General features: G+C 40.4%; 1 protein-coding gene across 1 annotated transcript in view; it reads left to right on the top strand.

Moving 5' to 3' along the window:
• Positions 1-20,404, top strand: part of CPNE4 (copine 4) — a 568,794-nt gene that overhangs the window by 457,025 nt on the left and 91,365 nt on the right. Inside the window, exons 9-10 of the mRNA XM_073630343.1 lie at positions 4,244-4,330; positions 16,087-16,146. Coding sequence (XP_073486444.1) covers positions 4,244-4,330; positions 16,087-16,146 — 147 coding nt within the window. The remainder of the gene's footprint in view (positions 1-4,243; positions 4,331-16,086; positions 16,147-20,404) is intronic.

Genomic DNA, 20,404 nt, shown 5'->3' with positions numbered 1-20,404 from the left:
CATGCCAGGTGTAGCAAGGGAATCCCAGACCATACAGTACATATCAAATCACTAATATGAATCTATGAAATCATTCAAAACGTTTTTAACAATTTGGAGTAAGGGCGTGAGGAATGTTATTTCTTATATACTCACTTGAGTCATTAATTAGCACCATAAATATCACTATTAGAATTTTATATGATGCTGGCCATGCTATATGTGACAAGCAATACAGTGGACACTGTGGGTCACAGTTACCCACCTATCATGCTTCAAAGTGTTGCAGCCGAGTCAAGTCACACATTACACCATGTGTCACATGACAATAGTCTCCATTTAAATTCGAGCTGAACATGTTGTCACTACCCAAGAGAATAATTTTCTGCACCCAAGCCTAGTCTCCACTGCATTTGTAGCCCAGTTACTGGAGCTCCTGCGGCATAACCTCTGCTGCACCCCCCCCCCCAGCCTCCACTATATAATTGCAGCCCAGCCACTGCTGCATCCCATGCCAAGCCTCCGCTGTATCTGCAGCTCAACCACTGCTGCACTCACAGCCTGAGCCTCTTCTGCTTTCATGTCTGATCACCACTCCATCCACAGCCCAGTCACCACTGGACCCTCGGCCTAAACCATTTCTGCACCCCAGTCTGCTCGGAGCTGAAGAGGGGGGAATGGGGTAGCGTCATTAACCTTCCACACTTCAGATAAAGCATCTCCTTGTTCCCCCTCAGGGGCCATGGGCACTTCCAGGTTTGGAGTGCCGTAGCTGTGACATACAATGAAGTTTATTTACTAAAACTGGAGAGTGCAAAATCTGGTGCAGCTGTGCATGGTAGCCAATCAGTTTGGCTTGTTCAATTAAGCTTTGACAAAAAAACTGGTTTATATGCAGAGCTGCACCAGATTGTGCAGGCTCCAGTTTTAGTAAATCAACCCCAATGTGTCATTATTTAAACTAAAAAAAGACACACTATCATCACACTGTCATCACCCGAATATAGTGTATAAACACTCCCTGAGTGGTTTATACATATACATATGTTTTTTTGAATTCTGCATCCTCATCCCCACAACCCTTGCACTCCAGCCTGGTCTATGCTGCATCTGCAGCCCAGTCCCTCCTGCACTCATAACCAAACCTTTGCTGCATCCACAGCCAAGCCTCTGCTGCACCCCAACTGATCTTCTCTGCATCTGCAGCCCAGCCTGATTAATGCAGCATCTGCAGTCTAGTGACTGCTGCTACCATAACCAAAACCTCTGCTGCACCCACAGCCAAGCTTTTGCTGCACCCCAGTCTGGTCTCCAATCACTGTACTCACAACTTAAGCCTCTACTGCACCCCAGCTTAGTCTGAGCTCTATCTGCAGCCCAGCTACTGCTGCACCTGCATCCTAAACCACCGCTGCATTCCGGTTTTATTTGACAGTTTCATAACAGTCATTTTTTTGATCCAGATGTAATAAATAGGGATGAGCTCGATGTTCGACTCAAACATTGGGTGTTCGCCCGTTCGCCAAACAGCGAACAATTTGGGGTGTTCGCGTCAAATTCGAAAGCCACGGAACACCCTTTAAAAGTCTATGGGAGAAATCAAAAGTGCTAATTCTAAAGGCTTATATGCATGGTATTGTCATAAAAATTTTAAACAAAACTGGCATGGGGGTCCCCTTCAAAATCCAGATTTTAAGGGGAACCCCGCACCAAAATTAAAAAAATGGTGTGCGGTCCCCCCAAAAATCCACACCAGACCCTTATCTGAGCACGCAACCTGGCAGGCCACAGGAAAAGAGGTGAGGACGAGAGAGAGGCCCCCCTCCTGAACCGTACCAGGCCACATGCCCTCAACATGGGGAGGGTGCTTTGGGGTAGCCCCCCAAAGAACCTTGTCCCCATGTTGATGGGGAGAAGGGCCTCATCCCCACAACCCTTGCCCGGTGGTTGTGGGGGTCTGCGGGCGGAGGGCTTATCGGAATCTGGAACCCCCACTTTAACAAGGGGACCCCCAGATCCCCCCCGTGTGAAATGGTAATGGGGTACAAATGTACCCCTACCATTTCAGAAAAAATATGTGAAAATTGTAAAAAAAAAAGACAATACAGGCCTTAGGAAAAGTCCTTTATTAAAAAATAAAATAATAAAACTGTCCCATGAAGTCTTCTTTTTCTTCTTCGCTCTCTCAGACGGACTGAAAAAAAAAAAAAAGCTGCACGCCGCCTACGATCTGCCTCCATGGGAGGCACCCGCCGTAATGACCGGCCTCTCAGGTGACAGCTCTTTTATAACTGAGGGCAGGGCCACACAATGACGTTTCCGGGTGACCCCACCCCCCACAGTTTTATTCTTTTATTTTTTAATAAAGGACTTGTCCCAAGGCATGTATTGTCTTTTTTTACCATTTTCACAGATTTTTTGTGAAATGGTAGGGGTACAAATCCGTTGCCATTTCACACGGGGGGCCAGGATCTGGGGGTCTCCTTGTTAAAGGGGGCTTCCAGATTCTGATAGGCCCCCGCCCACAGACCCCCACAATCACTGGGCAAGGGTTATGGGGATGAGGCCCTTCTCCCCATCAACATGGGGACAAGGTGATTTTGAGTGGCTACCCCAAAGCACCCTCCCCTTGTTGAGGGCATGTGGCCTGGTATGGTTCAGGAGGGGGAGGCCCTCTCTCATCCCCCCTCTTTTCCTGTGGCCTGCCAGGTTGCGTGCTCGGATAAGGGTCTGGTATGGATTTTTGGGGGGACCCCATGCCATTTTTTGTAATCTTGGCGGAGGGTTCCCCTTAAAATCCATACCAGACCTGAAGGGCCTGGTATGGAATTTGGGCGGACCCCCACGCATTTTTTAAAAAAATTTTGGTTCGGGGTTCCCCTTAAGATTCATACCAGACCCTTCCGACTGTGGGGGAATCCCATGCCATTTTTATCAATTAACTTTTATGTGTATTGCCAGGACCAACAATTCATTATAGCCACGAGTACTTTTAAATTACTTTTTTTCCTTTAGAAATGTCATTTTGCTCTCGGACTGTTCTAAACACAGGAAACAAGCGCCACTTTACAGGCATACTATAGACACCCCCCAGGTACGAAATTTAAAGGAATATTACACTTTTATTGTTTCACTTTAAGCATTATTAAAATCACTGCTCCCGAAAAAACGATTGTTTTCAAAACTTTTTTTTGCATTGATACATGTCCCCTGGGGCAGGACCCAGGTCCCCAAACACTTTTTATGACAATAACTTGCATATAAGCCTTTAAAATGAGCACTTTTGATTTTTCATGTTTGTGTCCCATAGACTTTAACGGTGTTCGAACAAATTTTCTGCCTGTTCGCATGTTCTGCTGTGAACCAAACCGGGGGTGTTCGGCTCATCCCTAGTAATAAACAGCCTGTTTTGCTTCGGAATGCATTCTTTATGCATATATAAAGTTCCATAGGTACTAAGAGCAGTCTTAAAAAATAAAAAATAAAACAACACCCTATTTTGACCATGATCTGCCTATTTCCTAGTGGATGTAAACCTGATTCATGAAATTTGACCTGGACACATATATCTGTAGTGTTTACTTCTCTCTCTCCAAAGCCCTAAGTCCTGTGTCTTTCTGCTGCTCCATTCTTCTGTTATCAGCATGGTAACTTCTGACAAGTTCTCCGACACAGGAGATAAAAGAAGCTGGAAATTTGTGTCGGGTGAGGCATAGAGATAGATTAGCAAAGGGCTGGTCTATTCACATCACAGCTCTGCAAGTATCTTCCTCTGCTTATGTGGAGGAGGGGTGTGTGCCTTTCCTTCAATCAGCTGTCACACAGTGTATGCCACTGCTGGAACAGGAAGAAAAAATTCTAACACAATGTTCACTTTCTAAGAATATAGCAAGCTGAAGACAGCAGATTTACATGTAAAACATATGTAGGAGGATTTGTTTCGTCCCTGTGTATCATCCGAGGCTGTTCACTTCATTGGGTACACAGTATGCAAGGGTTTACATCCACTTTAACTAGATTTGTATAGGTTTGATCGTATTTATTTAGCTTATAATATTGTTAAAGATTGTGTACCATTTTTTTGCATCTAAAAGGCAAACCTAACTTGAAGCAGCCCATGTGCCGTTCATAATTAAGTAAAAAGCACATCAAGGTTAATAAAATATTTTTGGGGTTTTTTTTTGCAATGTTTTGATACTGATAAAAACATACAAAAAGCTTTTTGATTTAGTAATTATCTTATAATTGTCTGCTTTCATTATAGGTGCAATGGGAATGCATAAATCCAAAGTACAGAATGAAAAAGAAAAACTACAAAAATTCTGGCATTGTAATCCTTAATCAGTGTAAGGTAAGGTTGTAGCTGCAAAAGTATTATGAGCACATTGGGTCTCAAGACTTAATTAGTATGAATTGCTATTTTTATTGCTTGTAGCAACCAATAATACTCTTGTTTCCACTCTCCCATACCCCTACTTAAGAAGTGAACTAGATACTCTTAAAGTGGGAGTCCACCTAAAAAAAAAATATTAAAAGCCATCAGCTACAAATACTGCAGCTGCTGACTTTTAATAAATGGACACTTACCTGTCTCAGGGTCCAGCGATATCGGCAGCCGACACCAATCACTCGCTCGACTCTCGGCAACTGCCGCCGCCATCCTAGGTGAGGGAATCAGGAAGTGAAGCGTTGCGGCTTCACTTCCCGGTTCCCTACTGCGCATGCGCGAGTCGCGCTGTGTGTCGTAACTGGTCCCTGGTATCTCCTGGGACCTGTGTGTTTCCCAGGAGACAGCGCGGAGGGACTGGAAGAGGCATAGACTCCTGTAGGAGTCTAAGCCAGGAAGTGGGTGCAAATACCTGTCTTAGACAGGTATCTGCACCCCCCTCCCCCCTGAAAGGTACCAAATGTGACACCGGAGGGGGGGGGGAGGGTTCCGAAAAGCATAAGTTCCATTTTTGTGGAAAAGGATTCTGAACATAAATCCATTCTAAAAAATGTCAACATATTTTTTAGGGTTTATCTCTTACAGGCAACTGCTCCCCCTACCCTCATTCAGTCAATAAAGACAGCCGGTAACTGCTTTGTGTTACACAGCAGGAGCAGCTGTCAAACTAAAGCCACTCTTTTGTAACATGACACTTGCAGATAGTCTGCAGGTGTCGTTGAGTAAATACAATGAATCTATATATTGTTTATTTGTATTTACTATTTAAGTTACTGTTTGTATTTACTCTTTCAGTCATATGTAGATCCAAGCAGTGAATATTTTTTTTTTTCTTATTCTCATTATTGACCCAGAGTTAGTTCTAATTTAATACATCCTTCCTTTCTCCCCCTAGCTAGTAATTTTTGTTTGGCTGATTTTCTATTTTTTTTTAATTTGTACCAATGTTTTTTTCATTAGTTTTGCTTGTTATAAAAAAATATGCAAAATTGAAAAAAAAAAAATTATTTTGTTTGCAAATAACTTTGCCATGCTTTTTACAAGAACATTATTTTAGTGCCATTTTAAAAGAGGCACGTTATAGAATAAAATGCATTGTTTCTATTTACAATAAAACTACTTTATTAAAAAAAAAAACTAACATTGGTCCAAATTTGTATTTGTTTATTTCTTTTTGTCTATAGATTCCATAGGACATGAAATTATATTTCAAAAGAGTATTGCCAAAGAATGCCTAGTTTTCCCCTAAAAATTAACTGAACAAGCTGAGGCTAGAAGCTGATTGGTTACTAAACACAGCTGCTCTGGTTAATCTCAGCTCCAGGTTTACAAAACTTACCCAAATGCATACCGTATATACTCGAGTATAGGTCGATCCGAGTATAAGTCGAGGCCCTAATTTACCACAAAAAACTGGGAAAAACGTATTGACCCGAGTATAAGACTAGGCTGAGAAATGCAGCAGCTACAGTACTGTAAGTGGAAAAAGAGGGTCAACAATGCCCATCTGCAGATGTATACCTCCCTCTGTCCTGTGCATGTGTCCCTGTGTCCTGTGCATGTGTCCCTGTGTATGTGTCACCTACCTGTGTCCTGTGCATGTGTCCCTGTGCATGTGTCCCTGTGTATGTGTCACCTACCTGTGTCCTGTGCATGTGTCCCTGTGCATGTGTCCCTGTGTCCTGTGGATGTGTCCCTGTGTATGTGTCACCTACCTGTGTCCTGTGCATGTGTCCCTGTGCATGTGTCCCTGTGTATGTGTCACCTACCTGTGTCCTGTGCATGTGTCCCTGTGCATGTGTCACTATGTATGTGTGCATGTGTCCCTATGTATGTGTGCATGTGTCCCTATCTATGTGTCACCTACCTGTGTCCTGTGCATGTGTCCCTGTGCATGTGTCCCTGTGTATGTGTGCATGTGTCACCTACCTGTGTCCTGTGCATGTGTCCCTGTGGCGATCTGTATCCTCTGTGTGCCGCTCTGCACCGATCAGCCTGTGATATTACTATTCGGCGGCCATTCTACTGTTTAAAAGCCGCACCTTCTCCTCGTCCGTGATAGGCAGAACACTCCATTTCCCAGCAGTCAGCGGTCAGCCTATCACGGACATTCTCTCATCCTCATACCACGGACGAGGATGAGAGAATGTCCGTGATAGGCTGTACACTGACTGCTGGGAAATTGAGTTTTCTGCCTATCACAGACGAGGAGGAGATGCAGCTTTTGAACAGTGAATGGCCGCCGAATGGTAATATCACATGCTGACTCGAGTATAAGTCGAGGGGGGCACTTTCAACCCAAAAAAAAGGGCTGAAAATCTCGACTTATACTCGAGTATATACGGTATATTACTTCGTTATCTTAAGTAATGCGAAAGTTATTGCCAAACAGACAGGCCCCTAGTGGAAATGTAAAAATTGCTCTGGTCCATAAGGAGTTTAAAGGTATGAGACTTGAATTCTCAGGTGTGAACACCAGCATTCAACAATTCTAAAACAACTTATAACAAGTATGAACTTGCAGCTACTCTATATCCTGAACAACAAAGCAATTTGTTGTAAGAAGGCGGTTATGTTCAGCACATATGCAGAAACAGATACAAATGATGGGAAAACTATGGATATTAGGAATCCTAGAAAGTGTCAGCAAACTGTAAGGTTTACATCTTCGCTGCATGCCTTTGTGGAATTCACAAGAAAGGTGTTTACATCTGTTCCCATGAGATTGATTTTCTAAAGGGAAATAGGATGTTCACTTTGCAAGGGAAGCTGCACTTTGCAAGAGAATTGGCTGCAGAGCTTAGTGAATGTGGTGCAGTTTCACTTTGCAAAGAATACCAAATCACATGCAAGGAAAATAAATGCATTTTTGCACAAGATTGGTTAATGGAAGTCAGCAGAGCTTCATCTCATTCACTAAGCTCTAGGAAAATACCCTTGCAAAATTAACATTGTATTTGGGTTTAGTAAATCAACCCCATGTGTCTTTTAAAAATAGGAAGCTTGTTTCGCATTTTTAGGTTTTTAGCTTTCATTCTGCTTCTGTTTTGGTGGCATTCTAAAATTCTGAATACAAAAAGTTCTGTAGAACACATATGCTGTTTTTTTTTATTGTTGTAATGTGTTTAAGAAAGCATATCAGATGTAAAGGCAATCTTTAGTTCTGGTACCTATGAAGGTATCTTTTGATGTGGACTGGTGAAATGCTAACTTTGGGATTACATCTGTGCCACCTTTGTGCATCAAGCCTATTGCATGTCTTTTCCAGCTATTTTCCTATTCATTAGTGTTTGCATGATGTGATGTAATTTAATCAGTGGCGGCTGGTAGGGTTTTTTTGGGGGGTGGCAAACAGCCCCCCTGGTCCACTGGTGGAGTGGCACTACTCCCCCCTCCGCAGCACTAACACACTCCCCCACCACCACCCGCTGTCCTTACCTTGGATGCGAGCAGTGAGAGCGTAGCAGGCTCAGGGAAAGCTATCCTCTCCTGGAGAAGCTTCCGCAGTGTTTCCTCTCTCCTTCTCTTGGCACTAGGCATTCGTTTTGGCCAATCGGCAAACAGGTTTCATACCTGTTTCCCAATTGGCCAGGAGGAGGATCAGTGTTGCAACAGGGAATTTTATTCAACACACCTGGGTGGGCTTCAGACACAATGCTCAGTGTCCCGAGCCCACCCTATTTTGAAGCCTATTAGAGCCTATGGCTCTAATCATTGCTTAAACCAAAAAACCTGGCTGCTGTAATTCATATGCCCGGCGTCCCGAAAGGGGGCAAACATATGAATAGGGGGCGGCTGTGGCAGCAGTGGATAGATTTATGCTATGCATGAATCTATCCATTATGCATATAGGGGGCGGCAAGGACAGGGGGAGCGCCACCCCTGCTCCCCTAATGGACGGGCCGCCCCTGCATTTAATACTAAACTAACTGCAAGAGTTCATCATTAAAGTTATGAGAGATAATATGACTAGTTTTATTCCTTACATCTGCACTACCTGTAAACGTAGAATCAAATAGATTGGCAGCTTACAGATGGTATACACTCGGGGCTTGGTTATCTAAGTGCAGTACAGTATGCTTGTGAAATTCTAGAAAACATGCCCAAAGATAACAAATATGCTCTAGCAAGCACTCTTTTATAGAGCAAAGTCATTTTCACTAATAGTAATGTAGAGCAGAGTCATTTGTTAGACTCATGTTACTGTCTTGACAAAATCTTAATACCCTTTTTCTTCAATACAGCTGTTCCTCCCATATAAAGACTGGGGCTTTCTATTGTATTATTTGCTCTATGGGCAATTATGTCTTAAAGAAACACTTTTAAATTGCCTCCGATCGTTTTGAAATCATATTTACCATTTTTATTTCAAAGCCATTTTTTTATACCAAGCGATATGACAGTTATGGATTTATAGGCCACAATTAATGTTCTCATTAATCTTTCAGACAGTCTATAAATATATATGTAACCCTTCTTTGGCCTGACCTAGAAAAAATATTCTTCAATTCCCAGTGATGTGGTAGGATTTAATATGGTAGTCTCTTAGGGTTAAATATAATAAAACAGTTCACTAACTTCATGACTGTACATTGGATTTCATATTGCTGTAGACTATGCTGTACAAAGTATGGATGTAGACTCATTGAACTGTTCCTTACTATTTGAAGCATAAGTAAATCTTTGTTAACTAAAGACTGACAGTAATAGGGATTTGTATGAATTGAAAGAAGTGAAAAGCAGATGTGCTGTCTGTAGCAACCAATCAGACTCCAACTATTATATATAACTATATGTTATATACTTATAGAAGCCAGCCAAGATACCAGCTGGCATGGATCTGCTCCAAAATCAATGCATTTGGGGATTTTTTTTTACTGTACTTGCAGCTTTACCCATTGCCTTCTCGAGAGATAAAGATAGAATTAAAAGTTATTGGAGAATTTATATTTTTATGCAGCTCACGGGGGTTGATTTACGAAAGGTAAATTGGCTGTTCATTTCGGAAGTGAAGTCGTGCTTTGCCCCAGAGCTTGGTATAAGTGATAAAGTTTCACTTTGCAAAGCATACCCAATCACATACAAGAAAAATTAAAACAATGCATTTTTGCTCACAAATGATTTGATGATGGAAGTCAGCAGAGCTTCACCAAGTTGATTGGGATCTGGGGGAAATTTCCTGGCAAAGAGCAACTTCCATTGCAAAGTGTACAGCCTATTTGCCTTCAGTAAATCATCCCCTATGTACATACCTCTTCTTTTGATTTTGCTTCTCTTGTATAGTAGTGAGCAGATTCTTGAATCTGGCTTCTCATGGATTATAGTCGTTTTGACCTGACCTAATATACACAAATAGCTCTGCTAGACAGAGGCACATAGGGATTGATTTACTAAAAGGAAATAGATTGTTCACTTTCTAGGAGAGTTGTACTTTACATTACAGTCTTTGCCCCAGTTAGGAAGATTCACCCTCTCTATTGTCCTCTTTACCATTATCATTGAAAGTGAAAGTAAAAGAAAATGCCAAATTTTGGGTTGTCCCCAGAAAAGTAATAGATGGGAAATCTTCCAATGGGGACATTAGTTCTGGTGACCTGGGGGGCCCCAAGGCATTCCCTTCATTTAAATCTGTGACGTGTCACTGGTGCAATACACCCCAAGTGTATCCTAAAAAAAGGTTTGCAATTTTCATTTTTTGTGTTGTCACTACACAGGGATTGATACAAATTATAAGAGCAGTATTGGCACTTAGTCACTCTATGTACTTTGTTTTGTGTGTTTTTATTTTCATTTATATTTATATTTATATTGATATGACTTTTTTTAGGATACACTTGTAATAGAGGTGTTCACTAAATTAGGTAATTCACTGTAAGAGGTGGGAATATTTTTGTAGGGACCGCCACGATTTATTTCTGCACGTGGGGTGTATTGCACCAGTGACACGTCACAGATTTAAATATTTATGTTTATATAATACACACTAAGTGGCAGCTAGAGTTAGGCTATACCAACCGGTGATAGTCATTATCGAGGTTTACTCTCCGAGGCGCAGTGGTGGGGAACTAAGTATTGGGTGGGGATTATACTTAGGAGAACCGTTCATTAGTACATTCCCTTCATTTGCAAGGATTTCCTGTCACTTCCTGTTTTGGTTATGAGGCAGGAAGTGAAGGTAAATCCCCCAGATGGGACACAGATGGCAAAAAAAGGGAGGTTATAACCCTCCGTTACTCTATCCAAAAAAAATTTTTTAAAAAGTTTTGCCTATAGTTTTACTTTAAAACAGGATTTTTTGGTTTATATACATTACAATACATGTTTAAGATGACCAGGTTTATTAATCTGACCCCTCTCTGTACACGGCGTAACCAAAGTAGACCTTTCCCCCTTTCACTAAAAAAATCAGGATGCTGATATGAAATAATCTTACATCCTGGAAAGACTACATCACCAGAGACTTCCTGCGAAATCTTGTCTGTTAACTTCAAAATCTGTGCACTGTCACTTATTCCATGGGGCAGACCCAAAGTTCCAAGGATTAAGAGGTTATCTGCCCTTCGTGAAAACAGCCCCATGAGAAGAACAGTGAAGAAAAGAAAAATAAGGTATGCAAGGAATAAAAAGCCTGCATTTATCTGATTGTAAATTGCCGTTTCCAATCATTTCTGAAGGTGCATTTGTTGTAAGTTTTTAAATAAAAGGTGAAAAGTGAAAATATAATGCCAACAATTCCAGGCTAAACTGAAATATTTAGAGTTGAACTACAGAGCAAAGTTTGATATCTGACCTACAGTACACAAAAACTGAAAAAAAAAAACAGGCGGTGCTAAAAGAGTGTGCAGCTTTATACATTTTAACCACTTCAGCCCCTGAAGCATTTACCCCCTTCCTGACCAAGCCCTTTTTTGCGATAAGGCACTGTGTCGCTCTAACTGACAATTGCGCGGTTATGCGATGTTGTACCCAAAAAAAATCGAAGCTTTTTTTTCCCCACAAATAGAGCTTTCTTTTGGTGGTATTTGATCACCTCTGCAGTTTTTATTTTTTGCGCTATAAACAAAAAAAGAGCAACGATTTTTGAAAAAAAAAGCAATATTTTTTACTTTTGCTATAATAAATATCCCCAAAAAATATATAAAAGCACATATTTCTTCCTCAGTTTAGGCCAATATGTATTCCTCTACATATTTTTGGTAAAAAAAATTGCAATAAGCCTATATTGATTGGTTTGCACAAAAGTTATCACATCTACAAAATAGGAGATAGATTTATGGCATTTTTTTTATAATTTTTTTTTTAATTAGTAATGGCAGCGATCTGCGTTTTTTTTATCGTGATTGCACCATTGCGACGGTCAGATCGGACACTTTTGACACTATTTTGGGACCATTGACATTTATACAGCGATCAGTGCTAAAAATAGCCACTGATTACTGCGTAAATGTCACTGGCAGGGAAGGGGTTAAACACTAGGGGGCGATCAAGGGGTTAACTGTGTTCCCTCAGCTTGTTCTTACTGTAGGGGGGGTGGGCTCACTAGCACATGAGAGAGACCACTTCTCTCGATCACTGGGAGCAGTAGTTTCCTGTCATGTTGCTAGGTAGAACAAGGAAAAGCCTTAAATATATAGGCATCTCCCCATTCTGCCTATCCGTGCCACAATCGCGGGCCACCAGTGGATATTGAGTCGCGCCGCTGATGACAGGGTGACGTACGGGTATAAAGTTTTGCGCACCTGTGCCACTTTGCCAATGTATATCGGTGTGAGGCAGTCGGCAAGTGGTTAAGGCTGCTAGGCAGAAGGACAAAGCTATCTAATATTAAACACGGGTAGTTCTATATATGACTATCAAGTGATACAATGTTACAGCTTCATTCAAGAAGGAAAATAAACATAGCTATTTGACTAAAATGTGTTCTGTTTTTTCCTCCTTCCACAAAGGTGGAAGGCCAAGTTGGGAAGTAGGCTGTAAATTTGGAAGGGTTCTTATATATAAAATGGAATAAATAAAGAGAAAACCCTGCGAGCCACAAGGATATATTGCCTCAATAATAGAAAAAACACACCTAGCCGCCTGCGTAGCACATGTCTCATACACCGCGCATCATAATGAAGAAATATAAATACGCTGCGCTAAAAGTGTAAGAAATGTGACACCAATAGTGTGCGAAGATTATATATCCCAAACAAAATATACTATAATCTAAAAGAAAATAAACAAAAAATGTATTATCGTGTAGTATTCTCGCTGCTCATTAGTAAACATAAAGAAGTGGAACTGTTAAATCAATATAGATATGCAAACAAATACCACTAAACATCAGTGAAAAATATATGAATCATTGAATGTATGATTATAAACATAAAGTGCCATGTGCAGTGAAAATACAACAGTAGCTATAATAAGTGCAATATTCAATCAAAAAGTGCCAAGTGCCACACTTAGGTGAAATATAACAATTTCCAAAAATTATATAACCAGTGATTCGTGTTCGTGTAATGTAGGTATTAAAATTGTCCATCAAATCCGACATGCTCCAAGAAATGTGTACTTCAAAACCACGCTCCAGTGTGCTTCCAGTGACCCCCCCCCCAGGGAGAGCCGCTCACCTTAGAGCGTGTGACTCGGCTGTGACGCCAAGTCAAAAGACGCTTTTAGAGCCCATCCACGGCTCTGTATGGATATCCAGGTGTACAGCTCAGGTAGTAGTTCCACAATAAAGAAAATGAGAAGAAAATACTGGATGGTGTAATACCAGGACGGAGCACAGAGGTTTCTATCTTAGAGTGATGTGACGCACACTTCACCGCGCTTGACACTCGCATATAGGAGGCTGTTGTGAGGCTGGTGCACTGACGCACCCTGAATCTGTGAGTACCCCATTGTGGGGAATGCTTTTATTTCAATAAACCTTTTAAAACGGTATAACACCATCCAGTATTATATAGTATTACTATATACTATAGTATACTATACTATAGATTATAGTATATTTTGTTTGGGATATATAATCTTCGCACACTATTGGTGTCACATTTCTTACACTTTTAGCGCAGCGTATTTATATTTCTTCATTATGATGCGCGGTGTATGAGACATGTGCTACGCAGGCGGCTAGGTGTGTTTTTTTCTATTATTGAGGCAATATATCCTTGTGGCTCGCAGGGTTTTCTCTTTATTTATTTATTTATTATCTGTCTTGACTTGTTGCCTGACTTGTTCCATTCTCATGATGTCATTAAGGGTTTCAACCCAAAACACTGAGGTAGGAACCACTTGGGTTTTCTAGTATTTTGGGATAAGCTGCTGCTATAATACAGCATATACTGCTATAATATATAGAGATTTCATGTTGCTTAAAACAAGATCATCTGACCATAGTCAACTGTATCACAAAGCAAAATCAGATTAGGTTGTTTATGAAGTAGAAGAACCATATTTAGGTTATCATCTGTTCCATTCCCTTTATTTCAATGTGATTTTTTTCTTTGCTGTGGAGGACAATACATCTATATTTCTTTCTTGTCATCCTCTGTTACTTTATATAAAGTAAAACTATGTAGACCATGAAATAATGTGATAAAACAATGTTTCTCACCAATGCCTTACTGCATTGTGTTTACAGCAGCTTCCAGCTTTCAAAAGTTTAAAGAGGAACTTCCCCTTTTCATAAACATGACAAGGCACCTTTAAAAATGTTTAGTAATGGCAATCCACAAACAGACCAACTAAATCGCACTCATATGCAGACCTGCCTCTGCTGGTACCTCAGCATAATATTATGAAGGTATGGAAAACATATAATATAGTGTAAATCACACCCTTATATGAAAACAAAACTGTGATAAAACAGTCCAGGTGATAGAGTCCCAAAAATATATAATAAAGCTGAAAAACTCTTCTGTGGAAATAACTTGCTCCAATGTGTGCCACACAGCAATTAATAAACAGTGATTTAAAACCACCACCACCACGTCTAGGTGAATTGCCTGCTCACCTCAGGAAAAGACCCAACGGGTCAAATCACATCTTTGGTACATAGATCTTTAATACTTGTGAGAAGATACAACCACTGTATCCCTGGGTCCTCTGCAGTCCTTCTTGTATACAATGGAAACTGCTCCTTAGAAGTTGCTCAGAGCATAAGAGAGGAATTCATAGCGTAATATTGCATAAATATAATACGTTTTTTATTTAACATATGTAAAAATGCTCACTCACATTACCAACATCTTGTAACATCGCTTAAAAAAAATTGTACACCAAGAGCTTGCCTCCTCACCACTTCATCCAGGTATTCGAGACACCGGAAGTGACATCACCGGCTTCACCCGATGCGTTGCATCACTGGTCACGTGACTTCTTCATGGGATTACATTTCCTTGAAGAAGTCACTTGACCAGTGACGCAACGCATCGAACGGAAATGATAACGTCACTTCCGGTGTCTCTTATACCTGGAAGAAGCAGTGAGGAGGCAAGCTCTTGGTGCACAATTTATTTTAAGCGATGTTACAAGATGTTGGTAATGTGAGTGGGCATTTTCACATATGTTAAATAAAAATGCATACATTTAAGTAATATTGCGCTATGAATTCCTCTCTTATGCTCTGAGCAACTTCTAAAGGGGCAGGTCCATTGTATGCAAGGAGGACTGCAGAGGACCCAGGATACAGCGGTTGTCTCTTCTCACGAGTATTGAAGATCTATGTACCAAAGACGTGATTTGACCCGTTGGGTCTTTTCCTGAGGTGAGCAGGCAATTCACCTAGATGTGTTTTTTTTTGTTTATAGTATTTACTCACAGGTTGAATTAGTGCACCATTATCTGACTATTTATTAAATTTTTTGGTGTGAGATCACTACTCAATGGTTGCAGCTGTTTCAATATAAACTTAATTTAGGAGCAATCGTATCACTCAATACATACATAGCAGCGCACAAGTATTCTATATACAAATCAACAAACAGATTCATATAAATAATTGCAGGCTTTTTATTCTTTGCATAACTGCGTTATCTTTTCCTTCCCATTATTCTCATTGTGGCCATTTTTACTAAGGGCAGATGACTACATCTCCCATTACTTCCTTAAAGTCTTCCTTGAACCCTGGTTCTGCATCCAGGAATATGTGAGAGGAAGTTTCCAGGATGCAGCTGTAAGGCCAGGGTAACATCACCAGTGCCTTAAAGAAAACAGGATGTGGAAAACCAGTAATTGTAAGTAAAAGCAACTAATAAATGTACCGCAAGATGATTTCATATTAGCATTCAAAGTTATATGCTGCTGTGGTTTTAGTGAAAAGGGAGAAATGTCCACTTGAAGGGATACCCCTTGTTGGTTAATTTACAATAATAAGAATGATTTCTTTAAAAACAGGAAACTTTTAAAACACATTTTACGTGCAGCATTTCTGATAGAAATTAGTTATCTTTTTGTTGTAGAATTTACTGTCTTTTCAAATTATAATTTATCTAGTAAAAAGAATCCATAGATAAGAACTGATAATATCACTATTGTTGCCTGTTTTTTATGTTATTTTTATGTTCCTCTGTCACTTTCTTCTCTATTTAGCTTCTGTTTTTACATAATTAATTATGTAAATGAAAATTAGTTATTCTCATTTGATTAGCATTTATTTCATTTTCTTCCAGATTCACAAAATGCATTCATTTTTAGACTATATTATGGGTGGATGTCAAATCCAGTTTACAGTAAGTTGTGTTTTTCTTTTTTAATGTTTTGCATAAATGACAAACCAGGGAGTAAAAACTGTGTTAGTAAAAATATTATGAAGCGGTTTTGACATAAGTATGGTTTAGTCAGAAGTGGGGATATGAATGTGGAATTCTGTTTGCTAAATTTTAAACATATTCCCTAGAATAGGAAGAAGTTATTTTTGCTTTTTGCAAAGTACATGCTGGAATATTTGTTAAGTAGCTATCAGGTTTCCCTGATTGAATTGTGGAGTTTATATTATTAATTATATCTATAAATAAATCAAATATAAATTAAAGTGATTTTAAACCCATATTTTTTTTTTAAATAATAAACATGTTATATTTACCCGCGACCTGTTATATTTTGGCTCCGCTCAAAGTAGAGGTGAACGCATATTCCTGTGACCCAGAGCATAAGGTGCAGGCTTGTCCTGTTACTAATTCAGAGAGATAGTAAATGTAAAGAGGAAAGGATCACTGCTACTCCCGACCATGACCCCATGACTAAGCACCGGTGGGTGGGGCAAAATGCATCAGGGTGTGTGGTTTGGTGGAGACATGTAGGCTGAGGCTGCTCCTTAGCATTTATTCACCTGGGCTGGTTGGGAGTAGTGGCAATCCGTTCCACTATACATGTTATACTTACCTGTTGAGTAATGGTTTTGCACAGAGCAGCCCCAATCCTCCTCTTCTTGGGTCCCCCTCTGCCGCTCCTGGCTCCTCCCCCACCAGCAAAATGCCCACTTTAGCAAACTAAGTGCTATGGGGTCACTCGTGCGGGCTCACTCCTAAGCCAACTCTGTGTGTTCATATATATACAAATCGCATCTTGGCCCCACCCTCCACTCCCTCCTCACGGCTGTGAATCACTTTAAACCCATGTTTAGGTTCAGGTAAGTATAACTGGGGGGGGCTGAGCAGGGGAGCTGCACTCAGAATGAATACATTAGGGTAAAAAACCTTTAGCTTTTAGAACCCTTTTAAGTCATATGCAGTATTGCAGTGCATTAAAGCCCAACTCTGGGAAAATGATCCCCTTGCAGTAGAGCTGCTTGTTTTTGTCTAGGGGAGAGGAGAAGAGTTTTATATACCTGATCCTCCACAACCCCCTGCAGATGGTGCTCTCCCATGCTCCGGTGGTGGACTGCCCCTCGGCGTAATAACATCTAAAGCTAGGCTATGGACCCTGCTTTGGTCTTAATGATGTCAGGACCCTAGGCCACTGGAGCGTGGAGGAGAAGAAGCTGCAAGGAACGGTCTAGCCGCAGAGAGGAGTGGAGGTTCAGGTAAGTAAATCGTTTTTTTTGTTCCCCTAAACCAAAATAAGCAATTAACTATTTGCAGTACAGGCACAGCCCCACTGCAATGAAACATTTTTTAGTTGCCCAGTTTGAGCTTTAATTATTGGCCACATGGATTTTTGACTGCAACATCTATAAGGTTACATTTATGTCTGTGTATTTTAGGTGCGGTGTGCTTTAGCTGTGTCATACATGTACTACCGTTCATACAGATGGAACGTGCATTGTGCTGCATAACAATGTAATAAAACAGGATTTCTTTTAAACTCACCTCACCCCCAGAGCACTTAAATACATAATACTGCCCTCTAAAGTAATTTAATATCTTCATGACTCCAATCTGCAAGGTGCCTTGAGCTGAGAAAACTGCCATCTTCATTCTATTGCGCTCACTCCAAGTTCTGAGAGTGGTCACTGATAGCTGGTGGCCTCAGCGTGGTCTGTCAGCGTGGTCTCCTCTTATATGGTAACCATGACAGCCAGACATGGGGATGGCATGATATTTGTTCACAAATGCACCTGCCAGCTGTAGCTGTGACTGTGCCTCTCTCTGGGTGCACAAAAAAAACTATTTAGGTAGTCAAATTAATGCTTAACCGCTTCAGCCCCAGAAGATTTTACCCCCTTTCTGACCAGAGCACTTTTTGCAATTCGGCACTGCGTCGCTTTAAATGACAATTGCGCGGACATGCAACGTTATACCCAAATGAAATTGACATCCTTTTTTTCCCCACAAATAGAGCTTTCTTTTGGTGATATTTGAGCACCTCTGCATTTTTAATTTTTTGCGCTATAAACAAAAAAAGAGCCACAATTTTGAAAAAAACACAATATTTTTTACTTTTTGCTATAATAAATATCCCCCAAAAATATATAAAAAAACCCTATTTTTTTCCTCAGTTTAGACCAATATGTATTCTTCTACATATTTTTGGTAAAAAAATTGCAATAAGCGTATATTGATTGGTTTGCACAAAAGTTATAGCGTCTACAAAATAGGGGATAGTTTTATGGCATTTTTATTATTTTTTTTTTTAATTAGTAATGGCAGCGATCTGAGATTTTTATCGGGACTGCGACATTATGGCGGACACATCGAACACTTTTGACACTATTTTGGGACCATTGTCATTTATACAGCGATCAGTGCTATAAAAATGCACTGATTACTGTGTAAATGACACTGGCAGGGAAGGGTTTAACCACTAGGGGGCGATGAAGGGGTTAAGGGTGTCTTAGGGAGTGATTCTAACTGTGGGGGGATGGGCTTCAACTCACATGACAGCGATCACTGCTCCCGATGACAGGGAGCAGTGATCTCTGTCATGACACAAGGCAGAACGGGGAAATGCCTTGTTTACATAGGCACTTACCCGTTCTGCGGCTCCGTGAAACGATCATCAGGAGACCGGCGGACATCGAGTCCACTGGTCCCGTGGGCATACTATTTTTAACAGCAACCATTTGCGAACAGAATTTGGGGTGTCATTAGGAATACATTGACACCTGCAGCAGATTGCACACCTAGTACGTTTTTTAGCATGGTGTGGGAAACGTGCATGGAACGCAAGTTCCCTGCACCGTTTTCTGGTGTGAACAAGCCCTTAAACATAAAGGTTCCTGTGCAGATAACAGTATTTACATGATAACCTCATGTGTGGGCCATCATCCCAGGAGTCGATGCTGTTCCTGGATGATGTCTGAAGAAAGATGGCGCTACCTTTTTGGGATAAAAAAGGGAGGCGAAGGCGGCTTTATGATCACTTTAAGAGGTAATCAATGTATACTTTGCATGCATGCCTTAACATCAAATTACATCTAAGGCATAGCTACCAGCTGTCCCTGATTTGGAGGGACTGTCCTTGATTTGGAGCAATGTCCCTCTTTCCTCCTCATTTGTCCCTCATGTTGGTCTGATCTATATAGTTTTATAAAAAATGCACTTTTTGTCTTTCAAAAAGTGTTTCTCAGTGTTATACCTTTCATCATATTTCTAAATTGCTGCATTTGTACATTTTAAAAGCCAATATAAAAGAATAGTAGTGGTAAAAAAAAAAGTCCTTGTGGATTTAATTAACCTTTTTTTTGGTTAATTCTCCTGTAATGGGGTGTGGCAGGGGGCGTGTCCTATGCCTACATACATTTGTTAGTAGATGTCCCTCATTCCCATCTCAAAATGTTGGGAGGTATGTCTAAGGCTAGGTCTGCTTCAAAGAGTCTTTGCAAAACGGTCTGCTGTGTTTTAGACTAAATCACTGTAATTCAAATAGCTGTTCAGATATTACTATAAATGACTGTGCAGCAAGTTACCCTAATGAATGGAGATATCTGAAAAGTAGCTATTTTTGCAGACAAAATTGCACTGTGAGAGCATTGAATGCTTCTTTATAGCACATTGCTTGCATAGACAATTTATTTTATATTTTTCTGTTAAGGAACAGCACAGTTGTATGGTAATAGAAGAAGCAGCAGCTGCGCAGAACAGGGCGTTTGATGAGAAAAATAACTAGGGTGATAAGCAAAGGTTTCTGAAGAGCCTGTGAAGACATTCCCGCTAATTTAAAGCATTAATGAGAACTTCTTCACTGTCATGCTGTGCTCTCCAGTTGCTCTATTGTACGCGTACAGTTTGTGGTAATAATAACTAACTATTAAACACACCACTAATGTGCCCATTTTGTTTCAGGAGTCTTCCTAAAGCTTTTAAGTCAAAAAGAATTTGATCAATTTTAGTGATTCCAGAGACATTCCAGATCCTAGCCATTAATGGATGTTTTCATCCTAGTGAAGGGTCTCCAGCTGTGTGCAATGTGCTATATAACAACACAGAAACCGGCTACTTTTTTCTTCTTGTTGCTTGCAAAACATGAGATGCCTTGATTAAAAGGAATATTTTTGGTGAACAGAAAACCTGAAAAATAGATTATAAATTGTATACAAACAAAGAAAGC

The sequence above is a fragment of the Aquarana catesbeiana genome, linkage group LG05 (genome assembly GCF_042186555.1).
Source record: "Aquarana catesbeiana isolate 2022-GZ linkage group LG05, ASM4218655v1, whole genome shotgun sequence".
Taxonomy (NCBI): domain Eukaryota; kingdom Metazoa; phylum Chordata; class Amphibia; order Anura; family Ranidae; genus Aquarana; species Aquarana catesbeiana.
This window is presented reverse-complemented; position numbering and strand designations above follow the sequence as displayed.